At 42.2% G+C, this 19,687-nt stretch overlaps 1 protein-coding gene across 3 annotated transcripts in view; it reads left to right on the top strand.

Annotated features, from left to right (window-relative positions):
* The window catches only part of LOC137375124 (septin-2), a 114,376-nt gene that overhangs the window by 52,053 nt on the left and 42,636 nt on the right, over positions 1-19,687 (top strand). For all 3 annotated transcript variants that reach the window (XM_068041778.1, XM_068041780.1, XM_068041779.1), the window contains exons 3-5: positions 4,037-4,211; positions 6,109-6,195; positions 9,713-9,836. In XM_068041778.1, the coding sequence (XP_067897879.1) occupies positions 4,037-4,211; positions 6,109-6,195; positions 9,713-9,836 (386 nt within the window). The remainder of the gene's footprint in view (positions 1-4,036; positions 4,212-6,108; positions 6,196-9,712; positions 9,837-19,687) is intronic.

The raw sequence follows: 19,687 nt of genomic DNA, 5'->3' as shown, positions 1-19,687 counted from the left end.
TTTGTGCACGTGAGCCTCCTCCCTCACCGCATTTTCTAAACCTATCAACATATTTTTCTATTCCTTTCTCCTGTGTGCTCATCTAGATCTCCCTTAAATGTATCTATGCTAGTCACCTCAAATACACCATGTGATAGCAATTTCCACCTTTGCATCACTCTCTGGGTAATGTGTTTTCTCCTGAATTCATTATTGGATTTATTAGTGACAATCTTATACTTATTGATCTCTAGGTTAGGTCTCCCTGCAAAAGTGGAAACATCTTCAAGTCTACCCTATCAAACCTCTCCATAATCTTAAAGACCTCAGTTAGATCACCCCTTTAGTCTTCTCTTTGCTAGAGAAGTGCCCCAGCCTGTTCAGTCACAGCCATGTTTTATGTAGACAAACTCCATTATAAACGTGAACATAGGAATTTAAATTGGAAACAGTTGACATAAGTGTCGCAAGAAACATGACAACAGGAAATCAAATTCTACAGACATGAGGTGCAAGCAAATGCCATAATTTTGAATGTATTAAAAGTTAGATGTGTCTGAAGCTATCACTAACTTTAAATGTTGGTCAGTGCCGCAGTTAATATCAGCTTTTTAAAAATTTGTTCATGGGATGTGGACATTGCTGGCAAGGCCAGAATTTATTGCCTACTACTAAATGCCCTTGAGAAGCTGGTGGTGAGCTCCAACCTTGAACCGCTGCAGTCCTTGTGCTATTAGGGAGGGAGTTACAGGATTTTTGACGCAGTGATAGTGAGAATTCAACTATGATAATCCTGTTGAACGTCAAGGGGTGATGGTTAGTTTCAGTCTTGTTGGAGCTGCTCATTGCCTGGCACTGTGTGCCCAAGCCTGAATCTTGTCCAGGTCTTGACTGCATGTGGGTACAAACTTCATTATCTGAGGAGTTGTGAATTTAACTGAACACTGTGCAGTCATCAGTGAGCATCTCTACTCCTGACCTTGTGATGGAGGGAAGGTCATTGATGAAACAGCTGACGATGGTTGGGTCAGAATATTACCCTGAGGAACTCCTGCAGCAATGTCCTGGGACTGAGATGATTGGCCTCCAATAATCACAAACCACTGTTGGCAGGATCCATGGTTTTCACATTAAGTTGATGAGATGGGATTTTGTTTCTATCCAAACTCATTAAGAATAGATGCATTTAACTAGAAATAATTAGCACAACAACTTGAGAAATTTAAAAATTTAGTTGATTTACATCTTGAACTGAATAGGCTGTTGTTTTGTGCAGAAATGTAAAGTTATATGTAGAAGTTGCAACACAAAACAGTCACTGGCAGCCTTTATCCTCCATGGGAGTATAAAGTCCTCATCACATTTACCCACCCTGTTCCCATATCCCTTCAACCTCTCTTTCCTTCATCTAATCAAGTAGTGACAGTTGCTGATCCAACCACTAACTTGAAGATAATTCAACGTCCTCAAAACTGAAGAGTTCTATAGTAGAAACAATGGCACTGCAATTTAATGTCTTCTTCTTTGGCCTCCTTATCTCGAGAGACAATGGATAAGCGCCTGGAGGTGGTCAGTGGTGTGTGGAGCAGCGCCTGGAGTGGCTATAAAGGCCAATTCTAGAGTGACGGGCTCTTCCACAGGTGCTGCAGAAAAATTTGATTGTCGTGGCTGTTACATAGTTGGTTCTTCCCTTGCGCCTCTGTCTTTTTTCCTGCCAACTGCTAAGTCTCTTTGACTCGCCACACTTTAGCCCCGTCTTCATGGCTGCCCGCCAGCTCTGGCGAACGCTGGCAACTGACTCCCACGACTTGTGATCAATGTCACAGGATTTCATGTCGCGTTTGCAGGCGTCTTTAAAGCGGAGACATGGGCGGCCGATGGGTCTGATACCAGTGGCGAGCTCGCTGTACAATGTGCCTTTGGGGATCCTGCCATCTTCCATGCGGCTCACATGGCTAAGCCATCTCAAGCGCCGCTGACTCAGTAGTGTGTATAAGCTGGGGATGTTGGCCGCCTCGAGGACTTCTGTGTTGGAGATACGGTCCTGCCACCTGATGCCAAGTATTCTCCGGAGGCAGCGAAGATGGAATGAATTGAGACGTCGCTCTTGGCTGACATACGTTGTCCAGGCCTCGCTGCCATAGAGCAAGGTACTGAGGACACGGGCTTGATACACTCGGACTTTTGTGTTCCGTGTCAGTGCGCCATTTTCCCACACTCTCTTGGCCAGTCTGGACATAGCAGTGGAAGCCTTTCCCATGCGCTTGTTGATTTCTGCATCTAGAGACAGGTTACTGGTGATAGTTGAGCCTAGGTAGGTGAACTCTTGAACCACTTCCAGAGCGTGGTCACCAATATTGATGGATGGAGAATTTCTGACGTCCTGCCCCATGATGTTCGTTTTCTTGAGGCTGATGGTTAGGCCAAATTCATTGCAGGCAGCCGCAAACCTGTCGATGAGACTCTGCAGGCACTCTTCAGTGTGAGATGGTAAAGCAGCATCATCAGCAAAGAGCAGTTCCCTGATGAGGACTTTCCGTACTTTGGACTTTGCTCTTAGACGGGCAAGGTTGAACAATCTGCCCCCTGATCTTGTGTGGAGGAAAATTCCTTCTTCCGAGGACTTGAACGCATGTGAAAGCAGTAGGGAGAAGAAAATCCTAAAAAGTGTGGGTGCGAGAACACAGCCCTGTTTCACGCCACTCAGGATAGGAAAGGGGTCTGATGAGGAGTCACCATGTTGAATTGTGCCTTTCATATTGTCATGGAATGAGGTGATGATACTTAGTAGCTTTGGTGGGCATCCGATCTTTTCTAGTAGTCTGAAGAGACCACGTCTGCTGACGAGGTCAAAGGCTTTGGTGAGATCAATGAAAGCAATGTAGAGGGGCATCTGTTGTTCACGGCATTTTTCCTGTATCTGACGAAGGGAGAACAGCATGTCAACGGTCGATCTCTCTGCACGAAAGCCGCACTGTGCCTCAGGGTAGACGCGCTCGGCCAGCTTCTGGAGACTGTTTAGAGCGACTCGAGCAAAGACTTTCCCCACTATGCTGAGCAGGGAGATTCCACGGTCGTTTTTGCAGTCACCTCGGTCACCTTTGTTTTTATAGAGGGTGATGATATTGGCATCGAGCATGTCCTGAGGTACTGCTCCCTCGTCCCAGCACAGGCATAGCAGTTCATGTAGTGCTGAGAGTATAGCAGGCTTGGCACTCTTGATTATTTCAGGGGTAATGCTGTCCTTCCCAGGGGCTTTTCCGCTGGCTAGAGAATCAATGGCATCACTGAGTTCCGATTTGGTTGGCTGTATGTCCAGCTCATCCATGACTGGTAGAGGCTGGGCTGCATTGAGGGCAGTCTCAGTGACTGCAATTTAATGTAAGTCTTAGTTTTTAAATGCTTTAAAGTTTATTTTTAATGTTCGAGCAGGTAGCAGGTCTGCTAACTTACATTGCACTTTGCCAGTACAACCCTGAGGCTGATAAGTATAGTGTGTGTGCATATGACCAGATCATGCATGTGGTCATCAAATATGAAGCTTTCAAAAGCCAACTGGTAGCCAAATTGTTGACCATGTATAGATTATTTTCAGACCAGTTAATGTGCCAATTATGAAGTGGCTGGAGAAACCAAGTTGATCCTGAGCACTGCGGGAAGCCGAGCAGCTTGTCCGAACAACTCGAATTATAGTTTTGTTGCCAGCCAAAAAGAATATTTGACCATCCATATATGTTTTATTTCATTTGTAAATTTACTGCACCATGGAATTCTTTCCTTATGACTAAGTTTCAAGCAGTTTACTTCAAATTCGTTATTTATCTTGGAATTCAGTGGAGAAAAAGGATGCAAAAATTGCAAGGCAGAACAAAATAATTAACCTTGCAACTTGTAATTAATATCATGATTTATAGCAGTTGCCCCCAAGAGAATTTTGCTGTGGCAGAAAATTGTTAATAATTTTTGGATGCACCTTTTGTGAAAGAGAGTGTTAAAGATTTAATGAGGGACCTGAACAGCTTCTAACTTGTTTTAAATTGATTTTGACTTTCTGCAGATGCTGCAACAGCAGCAACAACTGTTACAACAACAACAACAACAACAACAGCAGCAGCAGCAAGCCCAATTCACAAATCCAGAGACTCCTGGCTATGTGGGATTTGCCAATCTTCCTAATCAGGTGCATCGTAAATCTGTGAAGAAAGGGTTTGAATTCACACTCATGGTAGTTGGTAAGTGTGCTTTATTTATATCCCTTGACAAACTTTCAGTATTTTTGTATAAGTTGTCAGCTCTGCATGTTGTGGGGGGGGGGGGGGGGGTGGTGTGCAAGTGTGAGGAATGTTTTTTCTGAAGACACGATGTTTCATATTTCAGGGTTTGAAAGCTCATTGTGGAATTGGACTGTTCCTTGCTCCAGGTTTAATGCAGATGAGTTTTTGTAGAGGATTGTTGTATTCAAAGTGGATCTCCTAATAGCATTGCTAACTGATTTGAGGGTAATAATGTTAAACCACAGAACGCTATTATTTTAATAGTTAATCCCCTGTAAAGATGCTCTGGACAAGAAAATGTAGCTGTTTGTATATCGGTCATTCTGGTGTTCTCGCTTTTAATTCTTACTGCCTGTTTATGTCTACATTCACATTTCTTTTCGCTTTCTCCTTTTTTCTCGCTCTACTTTCTTTTGTCTTTTATGTTTACTCATTCCTTCGTTCCTTCCTCAGAACCCATCAGACAGTGAGCAGAAGGTGGTTGCTGCAGCAAGTTGATGGCAGTCAGTAGTGATTCAGAATTTACTAGATGGATAGATTTGTTACACCATGGAATAAGACTGCAGTACATTTAGATTTTCCATTTTAAGTATAATTACTGCTTCATACAGAATTTACGCTATTCCATTTAAGGACTATAGCTTTTTAAAAATAAAGAAAACCCTGCACAGTGCAGTTAATTTGTATTTATTTTAGGTAGGATTAAATGATTTGTAATTTGTATAAAATAGCTTATCATTTTAGAGATGAAGTACTTTGAGTACACTTCGAGTCCATGCCGGCTCTCCACGGAGCTTTGCAGTCAGACCCATTCCCTGACTCGATCCCCGCAGCTGTACAAGTCTGTTTCTCAGGTGGCCATCCAAAATCCTCTTGACATCATTGATCGTCTCTGCTTTCACCACCCTGTGGGCAGTGAGTTCCAGGTCATTACCACCCAATGTGTATTAAAAAAAAAATGTGCTTCCTCATATTCCCTCTGCGTCTTTTGCCCAAAACTTTCAATCTGTGTCCCCTTGTCTGAGATGGGACGGGGGGCGGAGCAGGCTCAAGGGGCCAAAAGACCTACTTCTCCTAATTCATATGTTTGAAAGAGACAGAGTCACACCGAGAGAGAGCGGGAAGTGAGATCAAGGTCTCTCCTGACAGATGGACATCTATCCAGAATACTCTGCATTGCTACATCAAGTGTGCAGGCAGCGATTGACTACTATGCAAGCAAATACAATGCCAAGTATGTCACTAAATCAGTTTTGAATATAGTGATGAGAAAGTAAATCAGTAAATTAATCTTCTCATCTAATGTTTCTTCACAAAATATACATTAGTTGTTTATTAGTGAGATACATTTTTAATGCCTTTATCTTTCGAAATTTGCTCAACGGCCCCCCAGGTCGAGCAAAAATCATAATGTGGCCCTCTGTCTGAAAGGTTGGACAACCCTGCTCTACACTAGTCCTTTAAAGTGCATAGCATAGGCTTCATTCAGGTAATATGTTTAAGTGTTGTGTTCCATTATGGACAATTTTGTGTTGTGGACTTGAGCACCATTAGTGCTTCGGATTGATTTGATGTAGAATCTTGCAGCAACCAGTAAGGAGCTCCATGTGTACCGATTCGACTTAAATATGAAAATGGTCAATTTATACTGTACTCCACACAGCCCAATATAATTGGGATTTTAGAATTTGGACTTGCTTTCTACTGTAAATTTTCAGATACTTGGTTCACTTCTCAAACAGGGTCAAGTGTAAATTTTAGTTTTCCCAACAAGTTGGCACCTATGAAGTTAAATGCATTAGTTAATGCAGAAGACTAGTGATGGTCTACTTTAATGTGATTGTTTTCTGTGCAGGTGAGTCTGGCCTGGGCAAATCAACGCTAATTAACAGCCTTTTCCTGACTGACCTCTACCCTGAGAGAGTTATCCCTGGAGCTGCAGGTAAAGTGCTGGAAATGTATTTTTTATAACTGAATTCTCAAAAGCTTGCACAAACCATTTTACTTATTGTTCGAACAATGGTTGAGCTGGGAGCAATGTGGGTTAAGGATGTGGCATCTAGTTTGATGGTTTCTGAGGAGGGGGGGGGGGCGCGGTGGGTGCTTTGCTCATTAGTTGTAATGTCTTTTGGGGTCATTGGGTAGTTCACTGTGCTGGAAGGGCAAATTGTGATACGTGAGTCTCCAGGAATGTATGTCAAATTGGTATTTCTCCAGTTCCAGGCAAAAGCCAAACATGACTTATTCTGACAGTGTCCTGTATGTGCTTCAGTGACATGATTCAGGGAAGGGCTTCACATTGGCACAGAGAAAGGATGTATTTTCTTCCAATTGTGAGATGTATTAACCTTATTTTGGGGTAGCGGGACTCGCTTTCTAGTGGGTAAGCCCAAAAAACAATTGAGCTGGCTTCTCTGGATTGCAATGCATGTCATGGTTCCTGTCTCTTGGACCATTGTCCAGAATGGCTGAATGCAGGGACATTCAGAATATGTGTAGGAAGGTAGCCTTTTGTCTATAGCCCCTTCTAGCATCGTCTGATATGAAGGAATAATTTGTGGCGCTTATATGGGATATAATTGGGCGGCGCAGTGGTTAGCACCGCAACCTCACAGCTCCAGGGACCCTGGTTCGATTCTGGGTACTGCCTGTGCGGAGTTTGCAAGTTCTCCCTGTGACCGCGTGGGTTTTTGCCGGGTGCACTGGTTTCCTCCCACCGCCAAAGACTTGCAGGTTGATAGGTAAATTGGCCATTGTAAATTGCCCCTAGTGTAGGTAGGTGGCAGGGAATATGGGATTAATGTAGGATTAGTATAAATGGGTGGCTGATGGTCAGCACAGACTCGGGCCGAAGGGCCTGTTTCAGTGCTGTATCTCTCTAACTCTAAATGCAATAAATGCCGCATGCAATAAACAGAGCTAAGCGATCCCATAACCACCAGATCAGATCTAAGCTCTGTAGTCCTGCCACATCAAGAAGGCAGCTCACCTTCTCAAGGGCAATTAGGGATGGGCAATAAATGCTGGCTTGGCCAGCGTCGCCCACATCCCATGAATGAATAAATAAAAAAAAATCCAGCCTGAATGATGGTGGACAGTGGGTGGAGGAGGTGGCTCCACAAATATTCCCATCCTCAATGATGGGGGAGCCCAGCACATCAGTGCGAAAGATAAGGCAGAACGGCAGAGAGTTTCATCTGTTTACTTTTTTTTAATTAAAATAAAACCACCCAGTTTGTATATTTTGTATATTTGCAACAATCTTCAGCCAGAAGTGCCGAGTTCATGATCCATCTCGGCCCCCTCCTGAAGTCCCCAGCATTACAGATGCCAGACTTCAGCCAATTCGATTCACTCCGCGTGATATCAAGAAATGACTGAAGGCACTGGATACTACAAAGGCTATGGGTCCTGACAATATTCCGGCCGTAGTACTGAAGACCTGTGCTCAAGAACTTGCCGCACCCCTAACCAAGCTGTTCCAGTATAGCTACAACACTGGCATCTACCCGACAATGTGGAAAATTGCCCAGGTATGTCCTGTACACAAAAAGCAGGAAAAGTCCAACCCGGCCAATTACCGCCCCATCAGTCTACTCTCAATCATCAGCAAAGTGATGGAAGGTGTCATCAACAGTGCCATCAAGCAGCACTTGCTTAGCAATAACCTCCTCCGTGATACCCAGTTTGGGTTCCGACAGGGCCATTCAGCACCTGACCTCATTACAGCCTTGGCTCAAACATGGACAAAAGAGCTGAACTCGTGAGGTGAGAGTGACTGCCCTTGACATCAAGGCAGCATTTGATCGAGTATGGCATCAAGGAGCCCAAGCAAAACTGGAGTCAATGGGAATCGGGGGGCAAAGGAAGATGGCTGTGGTTGTTGGAGGTCAATCATCTGAGCTCCAGGACATCACTGCAGGAGTTCCTCAGGGTAGTGTCCTAGGCCCAACCATCTTCAGCTGCTTCATCAATGACCTTCCTTCAATCATAAGATCAGAAGTGGGGATGTTCGCTGATGATTGCACAATGTTCAGCACCATTCACGACTCCTCAAATACTGAAGCAGTTCGTGTAGAAAGACAGCAAGACCTGGACAATATCCAGGCTTGGGCTGATAAGTGGCAAGTAACATTCGCGCCACACAAGTGCCAGGCAATGACCATCTTCAACAAGAGAGAATCTAACCATCTCCCCTTGACATTCAACGGCATTACCATCGCTGAATCCCCCACCATCAACATCCTAAGGGCTACCATTGACCAGAAACTGAACTGGAGTAGCCATATAAATACCGTGGCTACAAGAGCATGTCAGTGGCTAGGAATCCTGCGGCAAGTAACTCACCTCCTGACTCCCCAAAGCCCGTCCACCATCTACAAGGCACAAGTCAGGAGTGTGATGGAATACTCTGCACTTGCCTGGATGGGTGCAGCTCCAACAACACTCGAGAAGCTTGACACCATTCAGGACAAAGCAGCCCACTTGATTGGCACACCATCCACAAACATTCACTTCCTCCACCACCGACGCACAGTGGCAGCAGTGCGTACCATCTACCAAACCCGTGACCTCTACCACCTCGAATGACAAGAGCAGCAGATGCATGGGAACACCACCTGCAAGTTCCTGTCCAAGTCACACACCATCCTGACCTGGAACTATATCACCGTTCCTTCATTCTCCCAACCTCACAAGGACTGCAGCGGTTCAAGAAGGCAGCTCACCGCCACCTTCTCAAGGGCAATTAGGGATGGGCAATAACTGCTGGCATAGCCAGCATGAATGAATAAAATTCCCATAAATGAATAAAGAAAAAAAAATCTGATTCTGAATTGGCCTTTGTGCACTTTGCTATTGCAGAGAGTCTGTATTTATACCTCTTACCTTTGCCCCCTCTCCTCGCAAACACAACCAGGATCTCTCCTTCAGGTTTCCCTTCGCTTTCTGGCCTGACTTTGGTCATGGGATGAACAGAACATAGATTGTTGTGAGTGGAAGAGGTGTTGTATGCATTTGGAGTTGGTGATACAGGCCATGCAGGGAGAGGTGAAATTCGTTGTCCCTAGATCTGGCCCATATGCAGTGCACGATACAATAGAAAGTCGTATTGCTTTGCCTGGTTACTGATGCCAGCTGTGTTATTGGGGGTAGCATTGAGCCAGGGAGCAAGTATATATTCAGAGGAAGGAGGGTGAAAGTCACCTGGGTCACTTTTGAATTGACTTGTGGCTGTTGTGTAAGTTTGGGAATCCCAGAGCAGGCCTCTTATCCAGCCTCCAAGTTGGAGATAATGCAGTGTCATAGGATGGAGCTAAACCTGTCCAGAGGGTGTCTCATCCAAAATCTTGCCAAGTTATTCCATCCCAATCATATTTGGAAAAACCCAAATTGTGTAGGTGATAAAACACCAGCAATTTGATCTCCCTGTGGTTCACAAGCACCTGTCTTTATTTCAGAGAAAATTGAAAGAACAGTCCAGATTGAGGCTTCAACTGTAGAGATTGAAGAACGTGGTGTGAAGCTGCGTCTGACGGTTGTTGATACACCAGGATATGGGGATGCCATAAACAGCCAGGACTGGTATGTTGGCCTGTTGTAAATTACAATTGGAGCAGGTTTTGTGATGCCAGTTTTGACAATTAAGCCTTGTTTAAATTTTGGATTCTAGTATTTTGTTAGTTGAGCAGTCCTGAAAGTATCATAAAGTCCACATACCTAGAAGCACTTGCTGCTGTAGAATATTTTTAAAACTGTCCACCTACTCCTGCACAACTCCTCAAATATAAAATTCTTACCTTTATGTTCAACCTACTATCCTTCCCTGAGGCCAAGGCCTTTAATTGCATCTGTCCCACTTTCTGGAAATCCCTTATTTAAATACCCCCACCTCTGCTTTTAGACGACAACAAAAGACCCACCTCCTTGAGCAAGCCTATGGTTACCCCATCTTATATCTCTAATTGGTTCTGGGCCCATATTTTTCATGCATCTTTGAGGCACTGTGGGACATTGTTCCACGTTAAAGCTGGTGTATAAATGTTTTCGATTACTATGGTGGTTGAGATGCACATTATTCTTGATGAGCAAGGGGGTGAAAGGTTATTGGGGGTAGGTGGAAATGTAGAGTAATCAGTTCAGCCCTGAACTTATTGAATGGTGGAGCAGGCTCGAGGGACCGAGTGGCCTATTCCTGCTCCTAATTCATATATTATACAGCATGTATTGTACTGGAGTAGGGACCCCATGCTGATCAAATGTATTAATTTCACTAAAGACACCTGTTCTCTTATTCAAGTCAGTCAGAGGTTTTCTTTCTGGTTTTTGAAATTATATAGGATCATCTAAAACCTTTCACAATTAACTGATCAACTTAGAAGATAACATAGGAACAGTAAACTTGGTTTTTGGCTCTCTTCCTTCATCTGAGGCATTTACAAATATAGTGAAAAGCTGAGGCTTCAGTATAGATCCCTGGGAGATACCACTAGTCTCTCATCCTGCCAATTGAAGTGTGTATCCTTTTGTCCCTACTGTCTCCTACCTCCTAACTAATTCCCTACGCATTCCAGTAGTTTACCTTCAATTCCATATGCATCACAGAATCGTTGCAGTGCAGAAGGCGGTCATTTGGTCCATCGTATCCACACGGGCTCTCTGAAAGAGCAATTCCCTCCGTTCTATTCCCCCACCTTCTCCCCGTAACCCGGCACATTCTTCCTTTTCAAATAACTGTCTAATTCCCTTTTGAATGCTCCACTTGAACCTGCCTCCACCACATTCTCAGGCAGTGCATTCCAGACCTTAACCACTCGCTGTGTGAAAAAGTTGACTAAGGTAGTGGACAGGGGGATGCCTATGGATGTTATTTATATGAACTTCCAGAAGGCATTTGATAAAGTCCCACATAAGAGATTAAGTAAGGGAGAAGCCCATAGAGTTGAGGGCATTATTGACATGGTTAGGACGTTGGTTGAGTGGTAGGCGACAGAGAGTAGGGATAATGGGTAAGTACTCTGATTGGCAGGATGTGACTAGTGGTGTCCCACAGGGATCTGTGTTGGGGCCTCAATTATTCACATTATTTATTAACGACTTGGATGATGGCATAGTAATTCATATATCCAAATTTGCTGATATAAAGTTAGGTTGCATTGTAGACAGTCAAGATGATAGCATAAAATTGCAAGGAGATATTGACAGACTAGGTGAGTGGGCAAAACTGTGGCAGATGGATTTCAATATGGGCAAGTGTGAGGTTTTCCATTTTGGACCAAAAAATGATAGAGCAGGGTACTTTCTAAATGGGAAGAGGTTAACTACAGTGGATGTCCATAGAGACTTGGGGGTTCAGGTGCATAGATCTTTAAAATGCCACGAGCAAGTGCAGAAAATAATCAAAACAGCTAATGGAATGCTAGCCTTTATATCTAGAGGATTGGAGTATAAAGACAGAGGTTATGCTACAACTGTACAGAACCCTGGTTAGACCCTACTTGGAGTACTGAGAGCAGTTCTGGGCACCACACCTTAGGAAGGATATATTGGCCTTGGAGGGAGTGCAATGTAGGTTTACAAGAATGATACCTGGACTACAGAGGTTAAGTTACGAGGAGAGATTACACAAATTAAGCCTGTTTTCACTAGAATTTAGATGGTTAAGGGGTGATCTAATTGAAGTCTTCAAGATATTAACCGGAAAAGACAGGCTTGATAAAGAAACTATTTCCACTGGTTGGAGATTCTGAAACAAGGAGGCATAGTCTAAAAATTAGGGCCAGACTGTTCAGGAGAGATGTTAGGAAGCACTTCACGCAAAGGGTGGTAGAGGTTTGGAACTTTCTCCCACAAACAGCAGTTGAAGCTAGAACAGTTGTTAATTTTAAATCTGAGATAGATTTTTGTTAAGCAAAGATATTAAGGGATATGGGCCAAAGGCAGGTATAAGGAGTTCGGCTGCGGATCAGCCATGATTTCATTGAATGGAGGGACAGGCTCGAGAGGCTGAATGGCCTACTCTTCCTATGTTCCTCATGTCACTTATGCTTCTCTTACCAATTACTTTAAATCTGTGCCTCTTGTTCTCGATCCTTTCACGAGTGGGAACAGTTTCTCCCTATCTACTCTGTCCAGACCCCTCATGATTTTGAATACCTCTATCAAATCACCTCACAGCCTTCTCTTCCCCAAGGAAAACAGTCCTAACTTCTCCAGTCGATCTTTGTAACTGAAATTTCTCGTCCTTGGAATCATAAATTTGTATCTTTTCTGTACTCTCTCCAATGCCCTCGCGTCTTTCCTAAAGTGTGGCACCCAGAACTGGAAGCATTGCTCCAGTTGAGGCCAAACTAGTGTCTTATACAAGTTCAACATAACTTCCTTGCTCTTGTACTCTATGCCCCTATTAATAAAGCCCAGGATACTGTATGCTTTATTAACCTCTCTCTCAACCTGTCCTACCATCTTCAATGACTTATGCACATATACATCTAGGTCCCTGTGCTGCTGCACCCGCTTTAGAATTGTACCCTTTATTCTATATTGTCTCTCCATGTTCTTCCTCCCAAAATGAATCACTTCACCGTTCTCTGTATTGAGCTTCATCTGCGACCCGTCTGCCCATTCCACCAACTTGTCTGTCCTTTTGAAGTTCTACACTATCCTCCTCACCGTTCACAATGCTTCCAAGTTTCGTATCCTCTGCAATCTTTGAAATTGTGCCCTGTACACCAAGGTCTAGGTCATTAATATGTGTCAGGAAAAGCAAGGGTCCCAATGCAGACCCCCTGGGGAACTCCACGACAAACCTTCCTCCAGCCTGGAAAACATCCATTAACCACTACTCTTTGTTTCCTGTCACTCAGCGAGTTTCGTATCCATGTTGCTACAGTCCCTTTTATTTCATGAGCTACAAGTTTGCTCACGTCTGTTGTGTGGCACTGTATCAAACGCCTTTTGAAAGTCCATGTACAGCACATCAACAGCATTGCCCTCATCAACCCTCTCTCTTAGCTACTCAAAAGAAAGCCAGGAAGTTAGTTAAACATGATTTTCCCTTAAAAAATCCATGCTGGCTTTCCTTAAATAACTCATTTTTGTTAGCAATCTCTAAGTGGAACCTTGTCAAATGCCTTCATATAAATAACATCCATAAACACTTCCTTATCTACCACATTATTTACCACCTTAAATTTGGCTAAGTTCTTTGGACATTACTTAGCCATTACAAATCCACACTGGTGCTCTCTGACTAGCTGATTAAGTGCTAGATCACTGTCTTCCTAGTAATAGATTTTAATAACTTCCCCACAGCAATTGTTAAACTAATAGGCCTCTAATTTCCTAGCTTATCTCTAACTCCCTTCTTAGATAGTGGAGTGATATTGGCAAATCTTCAATCTGAAGGGACAATTTCTGAATCGAGTGTATTTTGGGAAATCATGAGAGTATCTTCAATTTCTTCGTCCCCTTTTAATATCCAGGTGTGGAAGCCATCAGATCCTGGAGATCTATCTATCTTCAGTCTTATTTTCTCCATTATTTTAACATATTAAATATAAAGTATATATTTAGCAAGATTGTCATTTACTGTTTTTCAATTAGGGTTACCAGTGTCTAGCTTTATGGGGCCCACCTCACTCTTAGCTGCCCTTTTTCTCTTCTAAAAATCCCCTTTTGTGTTGTCCTTGATATTCCTTGCAACTTTTTTTTCTTAGACATAGAAATTCACAGCAGTGAAGGATGCTATTCGGCTCATGGTGTCTGTGACAGCAAAAAAGAACCTAATGCCATTTTCCATCTTTTGGTCCATAGCCCTGTAGGTTACAGAACTTCAAGTCTCTATCCAAGCGTTTTTATGTGCCATGAGTGGTTCTGCCTCTACCATTCTTTCAGGCAGTGAGTTACAGACCCTTACTACCCTCTGGGTGAAAACACTTCTCAACTCACCTCGAATTTGATTTTAAATTTATGCCCCCTGGTTATTGATCCCGCTGCCAAGGGAAATAGTTCCTTCCTATCCACTTTATCTCGATCCCTCAATCTTGTACACCTCAATTAAATCTCCCCTCTGCCTCCTCTGTTCCAAAAAAAGATTTCCAGCATAGATTCACCATTGTGTTGCAAGGAGTTCTCTATTTCATCCTACTTTCATCTTTAGATAATGTGCCAAGGTGCAGGTTCTCACAGCTAGACCATCCTGCCAGTTCGAGGGGTTAAAGCAACGAGTGTTTGATGTTTGAGAGGGAGATTTTGAGGAACTGCTGTCGGGTAAATCTGTTCAGGTTGGCTGCTCAAAGTGCTGACACTCGCACTGGGAGGCGGTGACCTAGTTGTAATGTCACTGGACTAGTAATCCAGAGCCCAGGCTAATGCTCTGGGGACATGGGTCGAATCCCACCATGGCAGATGGTGAAATTTGAAGTCAATTAATAAATTTGGAATTAAAAAGCTAGTTGAATGACCATCAAACCATTGTCAATTGTTGTAAAAATCCATCTGGTTCACTAATTTCCTTCAGGGAAGGAAATCTGTTGTCTCTTACCTGGTCTGGCCTACATGGGACTCCACACCCACAGCAATGTGGTTGACTCTGAAAATGCCCTCTGAATGGCCTAGCAAGCCACTCAATTTAAGGGCGACAAATGCTGGCCTAGCCAGTGATGCCTACATCCCGCAAACAAATAAAAAAAAAACTGTCAAGAGAAACAACTGCAGTACTGTACTCATCAGAAACTATTTTCACAATACCAAGCTTGGAAACAAAATCTCAGCCATCAATAATTTAACGACCTCCAATATATGAGTAACTGCAAAAACAAGTTCTAATCTTTATCTAAAATGGGTACAATCTATGCAGTAGGGCATTTGTAATGTGCTCAATATTCAGATACAAGTTCAACAGCAAAAATACTGACATGCTAAAAAAAATCAAATTTTTGCTTGGACTATCTAAACTCATGGTGATGTAAATCACCTAATTTAAGCACCAGATTTTCTCTCACCAACTGCTAAGTTCATAGAAATGCAAGTTGGATGATCAGAATGTGAGGGCTGAACAAGCTTTTAGGTGAAGGACTTTTGAGAATGTACCTGCACAAACCTAAGATAACAATACATTCAGCAAATCACTATACAGCTTCAAGTTCATAGAATTGTAGAAAAGGCAGCAGAGTAGAAGGCCTTTCAGCCATTATACCTGTGCTAGCTCTTGTACTGAAACTATCTACTCCAATCTTATTCCCCTGCTGTTCCTCATATCCTTACGTTTCGCATGCTTATCTAATTCCATTTCATTTGATTTTGTAGTCTCTGTCTCAGTGAACACTTATTAGAATATGGAATGCTTTATGTAACTGAAAAAATTCTAAATGACCTATTCATTCCTTTGAATAATACTCAATCTGTGCTCCATTGTCACAAAATCCTGTTTAAAACTTTTTTTTGACAACCTCTTGGATCTCTAATGACTTTGTGGAAAAATTCCCATTTCTCACACCCACACCAGTTTTTCTTCATAGATATAACTTCTCATTCCCGGGATCATTCTTTCTAGGGTTCCAATGTTTTTCCTATAACGGGTTGGCCAGAAATAATGCATTCAATAACATTCAGTCTCGTATTCCCATTTTACAGTTCTTGGTACTTTCTCAGTATCCCTTTGCTGTTCTTTGTATACCTCTCCCAGTCTGAGGAATCTCTACTCTTAGCATTTATCTAAGTCTTTTCTTTTAGTTTTATGCTGTCTTTCACTTCTCCTGTTGACCAGGGTTGTTTAATTACACAGCCCTAAAGGACAAGAGGTTTACCTATGTTACAGGTCTTGTATTCTACCAAATAAGTCTTTGGACACCTCCCACTGTTTCTGTAGTTTATCCATTAATAGTTCTACTGTGGTCAGTTTCTGTTTGCACCCTCAAGTCTCCCTTACCTAAATTTAAAATCTTTAGTTTGTGCTCTTTTGCCTCAGAATTCAACATTAGGTTTCAATCATATGGTCACTGTTAACTAGGTGTTCCCTTATTAGATTATTGACCAATTCAGGAACATTACTCCTCACTAAATCTAATATGGCCTGTTTTCTTGTTGGTGCAACAACTTATTGTTCTAGAAAGCTATCTTGTATACACTGAAGAAATTTGCTGCCTTTGGGACTCGAGCTCTTCTGCTTCTCCCAGTCTATAAAAATTAAAATCCAATATTGCTACCTTAAGCAAGTTTCTCAGGTCCCCATGTTTATGCATACCACTGAGTTATGATAGAATCATAAAATTTACAACTGGGAAAGAGCCCATTCAGCTCATGTTTGCGTCGGCAAGTAGCCATCAGTATAATCCTACTTTCCAGCTCTTGGTCTATACTCCAAGTGCATATCCCAAGTACTTTTTAAATGTTATGAGGGGTTCTTCCTCTACCACCCTTTCAGACAGTGAGTTCCAGATATCCATCGCAGTCTGGGTTTTAAAAAAATTCCCCTCAAAATCTCTCAAATTCCAGATCTGGTTATGAACCTCTCAACCAAGGGGAATAGGGCCTTCCAATCCACTCTATCTAGACCCCTCATAATTTTATGCACTTCAGTTAGGTCTCCTGTCCGCCTCCTCTGTTGAAAAGAAAACAACCCTAGCATTTCCAATCTTGGATTAATCTGTGCCTTTCTAAACAAAGATTTATCCTGATACTCAATTTTGTTTCAATAATTTTCCCACCAAGGTTAGGCTGACTGGCCTGTAATTACTCGGCCTATCCCTTTCTCCTTTTTTTTAAAACATTGGTACAACATTAACTGTCTCCAGCCCTCACATCTGTAGGCAGAAAGGATTGCAAAATGCTCAGAGCCTCCACTATTTATTCTCTTGCTTCCTTTAACGGACTAAGACATATCACTATCATGAGATCTGTAGATAACTCCCATCAAAGTCTTGCATCCTTTACTATTCCTCAATTCTACTTAGAGTATTTTCTACTGCCTGCACACCTTTGCTGATATGCCCTCTTTCTGGGTAATGGAATTGTGCCATTTATCAATATTGCTATTCCATTTCCAATTTTCCTGTCCTTTCTAAAGACTTTAACCAATACCCATCTGTGATAAGGTTAGAGTCGTGACCTTCGTGTTGATCTTCATTCAAGGAAGTTGACCAAGTCCACAGACTATCAGTCTCATGAATGTGTGAAGAATTATGACTAGCTTTGAGCGGAACTTTTAATTACTTAACAAACTTAAGCAGTAAATGATATGCACAGATTAATATTTACTAGGGTCAAATGATAGTCATAGCACTGAAAAAGGCCGTTTGGCCGACCAAGTTCCTTTTCACATAATTAATGGATTCTGTTTCAACTACCAGAGCTTTTGCAGAGTATTCCACATTCTCATTACCATCTGTGTGAAGAATTATTTTCTATTTCCTTTAAAGTTTGATTTTGTATGTGGTTATCTTAAATCTGCTTTTTTTGTTTCCACTTGTTGGCATAACAGAAATGGTTTACCTCATAATTCTTGAAACTTCTATGATGTCACCCTTTTCCTCATTGTTTCCAATGAAAAAAAATCCCAACTTCTCTTCATAAGTAACTCATCATCCTTAGCAGCACCCTAGTGATTCTAGACTATCTCTTCCACTGCTTTTATATCTTTCTATAATGGGGCGTTCAAAACTAACTGCAATACTCCAGTTACAGTGTAATTAAAATCTTACACAAGTTGAAAATTAATGCTTTGAAGTTCCATTGTATACCTCAAGACACAATACCAAGAATTTTATTGGCCTTTTTATGGCCTTGCTTATGCTGCCACTTTTAATGGCCTGTGTATCTGTAGACAAAGGTGCCTCTGCGCTGCTCATCGATTTTAAAGTTCTACTTTTTTTCTAAGGTGTGTTCTTTTCCAAAGTATATTTCTGTACTTTGCATTTTTCTACATTGAGAGTTGCATTTGCCCCCACCTGCTAATCCAGCTAGTTTATAATTCTCATGCAGTCGTTCACGAATTGACATACTTCTCCAATATTCAGTGTGAATGGTAACTGCAGTGTTGTGCTTCTCCAGTCACTTGTGTGGTAATACAGTAAAAGCTACTTGTAACAGTTAGCTTCATATCAAAGTTATTGCCATGTATAGTCTTTTTTTCCTTCCTTGCCTCTTAAAACCAAATGGGTAAGGTGAAATGTTGCTTGTTAAAGACCAACTGAGATGACTCACTTTTATGCGTGATCTGATTAATCTTACCTGTTCTCAGATAATCAGTGACTCCAGTTGCTGCCTATTTAAAATACAATTGAAATTCCAGTGAGTGGAGCATGTATTTAATGTACATTGGCTTGTACATTCAGTTAGTGCATTGGAGCGCAGGTAGGTGCAGCAAAATCTGGAGTAGGAGGCAACAGCACTGCCGTCTTGATAGAAAAACAGGATAAGCTTGGTTTAACGAAAAATTCTATATGAAATGGCAAATGTCAGTGGGTAAACTTCATTATAAGCAGTATACACTGCAAACCCTTTGACTGATTTGAGAAGCAGCATACTATGACTTTGTAAAGTTAATTACAGATTTTGATTTAGGCGACAGCTTTTGTAATTTATTAATGCCTCAATATTTTTCTTGATGGGTAGAAATTCTAATTAACTGTTATTCAGCCTGTAGGCTGTTTCCTGATTGGCTTACTGTGGTGCCTGTACTCTGCTGCTAGCTGACTGCAGTGTTGTGGTGATGCTGGTGGAAGTGATGAAAGGCTGAAACTTAAGTTGTACACCAACTGTAGTTCCTTGCAGGCAAAGGCTTTTATAGGGCAAATCAGAAAGCGTATACAGAATCTAAAGAATCGGTGGGCCGAAGGGTCTGTTTCAGTGCTATATCTCTAAATAAATAAATACAGAAAATCAATGGTTTGGGTCTGTTTTCTGCAGTGTCCTGTACACTCTAACTTTAAATAATTTCTTGCATTCCATTGTATTATAACACTTTTGGAATGTCGAATCTTTTGACTTCTCAGTGCCTCACCTGTAATCAAATTATGGTGTCTGCCACTCATGTTTTGCAACTGCAAGGGTGCAGGTTTGCTGTGACTGGTACAGGTCTGTTGCTTCTGTGGCTGGCTGACACAATGATGAATAGTTGTTACTTGTGACTGGCACGAATCCACTAGCTGATGTATGTAATGGTGTGGACATTTTTTGGTGGGTGGCACATGCTTGTGGTGACTGGCAGACTCAATGGTGCATACCCATAATCAGTGGCTGGCAGCTACTGTTCAATTGCGGTACCTGTCTTTGCTGTAGCTGACATTGGCACTGTCATGAGTCATACTGCCTGCAGCTTGTAGCAATTTAATACTAGGATTACTGGAGTAAAAATTATTTGAGACTAACTTTGCTTGGTGTACTGAGCAATATGTTTGAAGGATTGCTGCAGTATTCTGCAACTACCTGCTGCA

This window comes from Heterodontus francisci, chromosome 11 (assembly GCF_036365525.1).
Source record: "Heterodontus francisci isolate sHetFra1 chromosome 11, sHetFra1.hap1, whole genome shotgun sequence".
Lineage (NCBI taxonomy): Eukaryota > Metazoa > Chordata > Chondrichthyes > Heterodontiformes > Heterodontidae > Heterodontus > Heterodontus francisci.
Note: the sequence above shows the minus strand (reverse complement) of the source record. Positions and strands in the feature narration are given on the sequence as shown.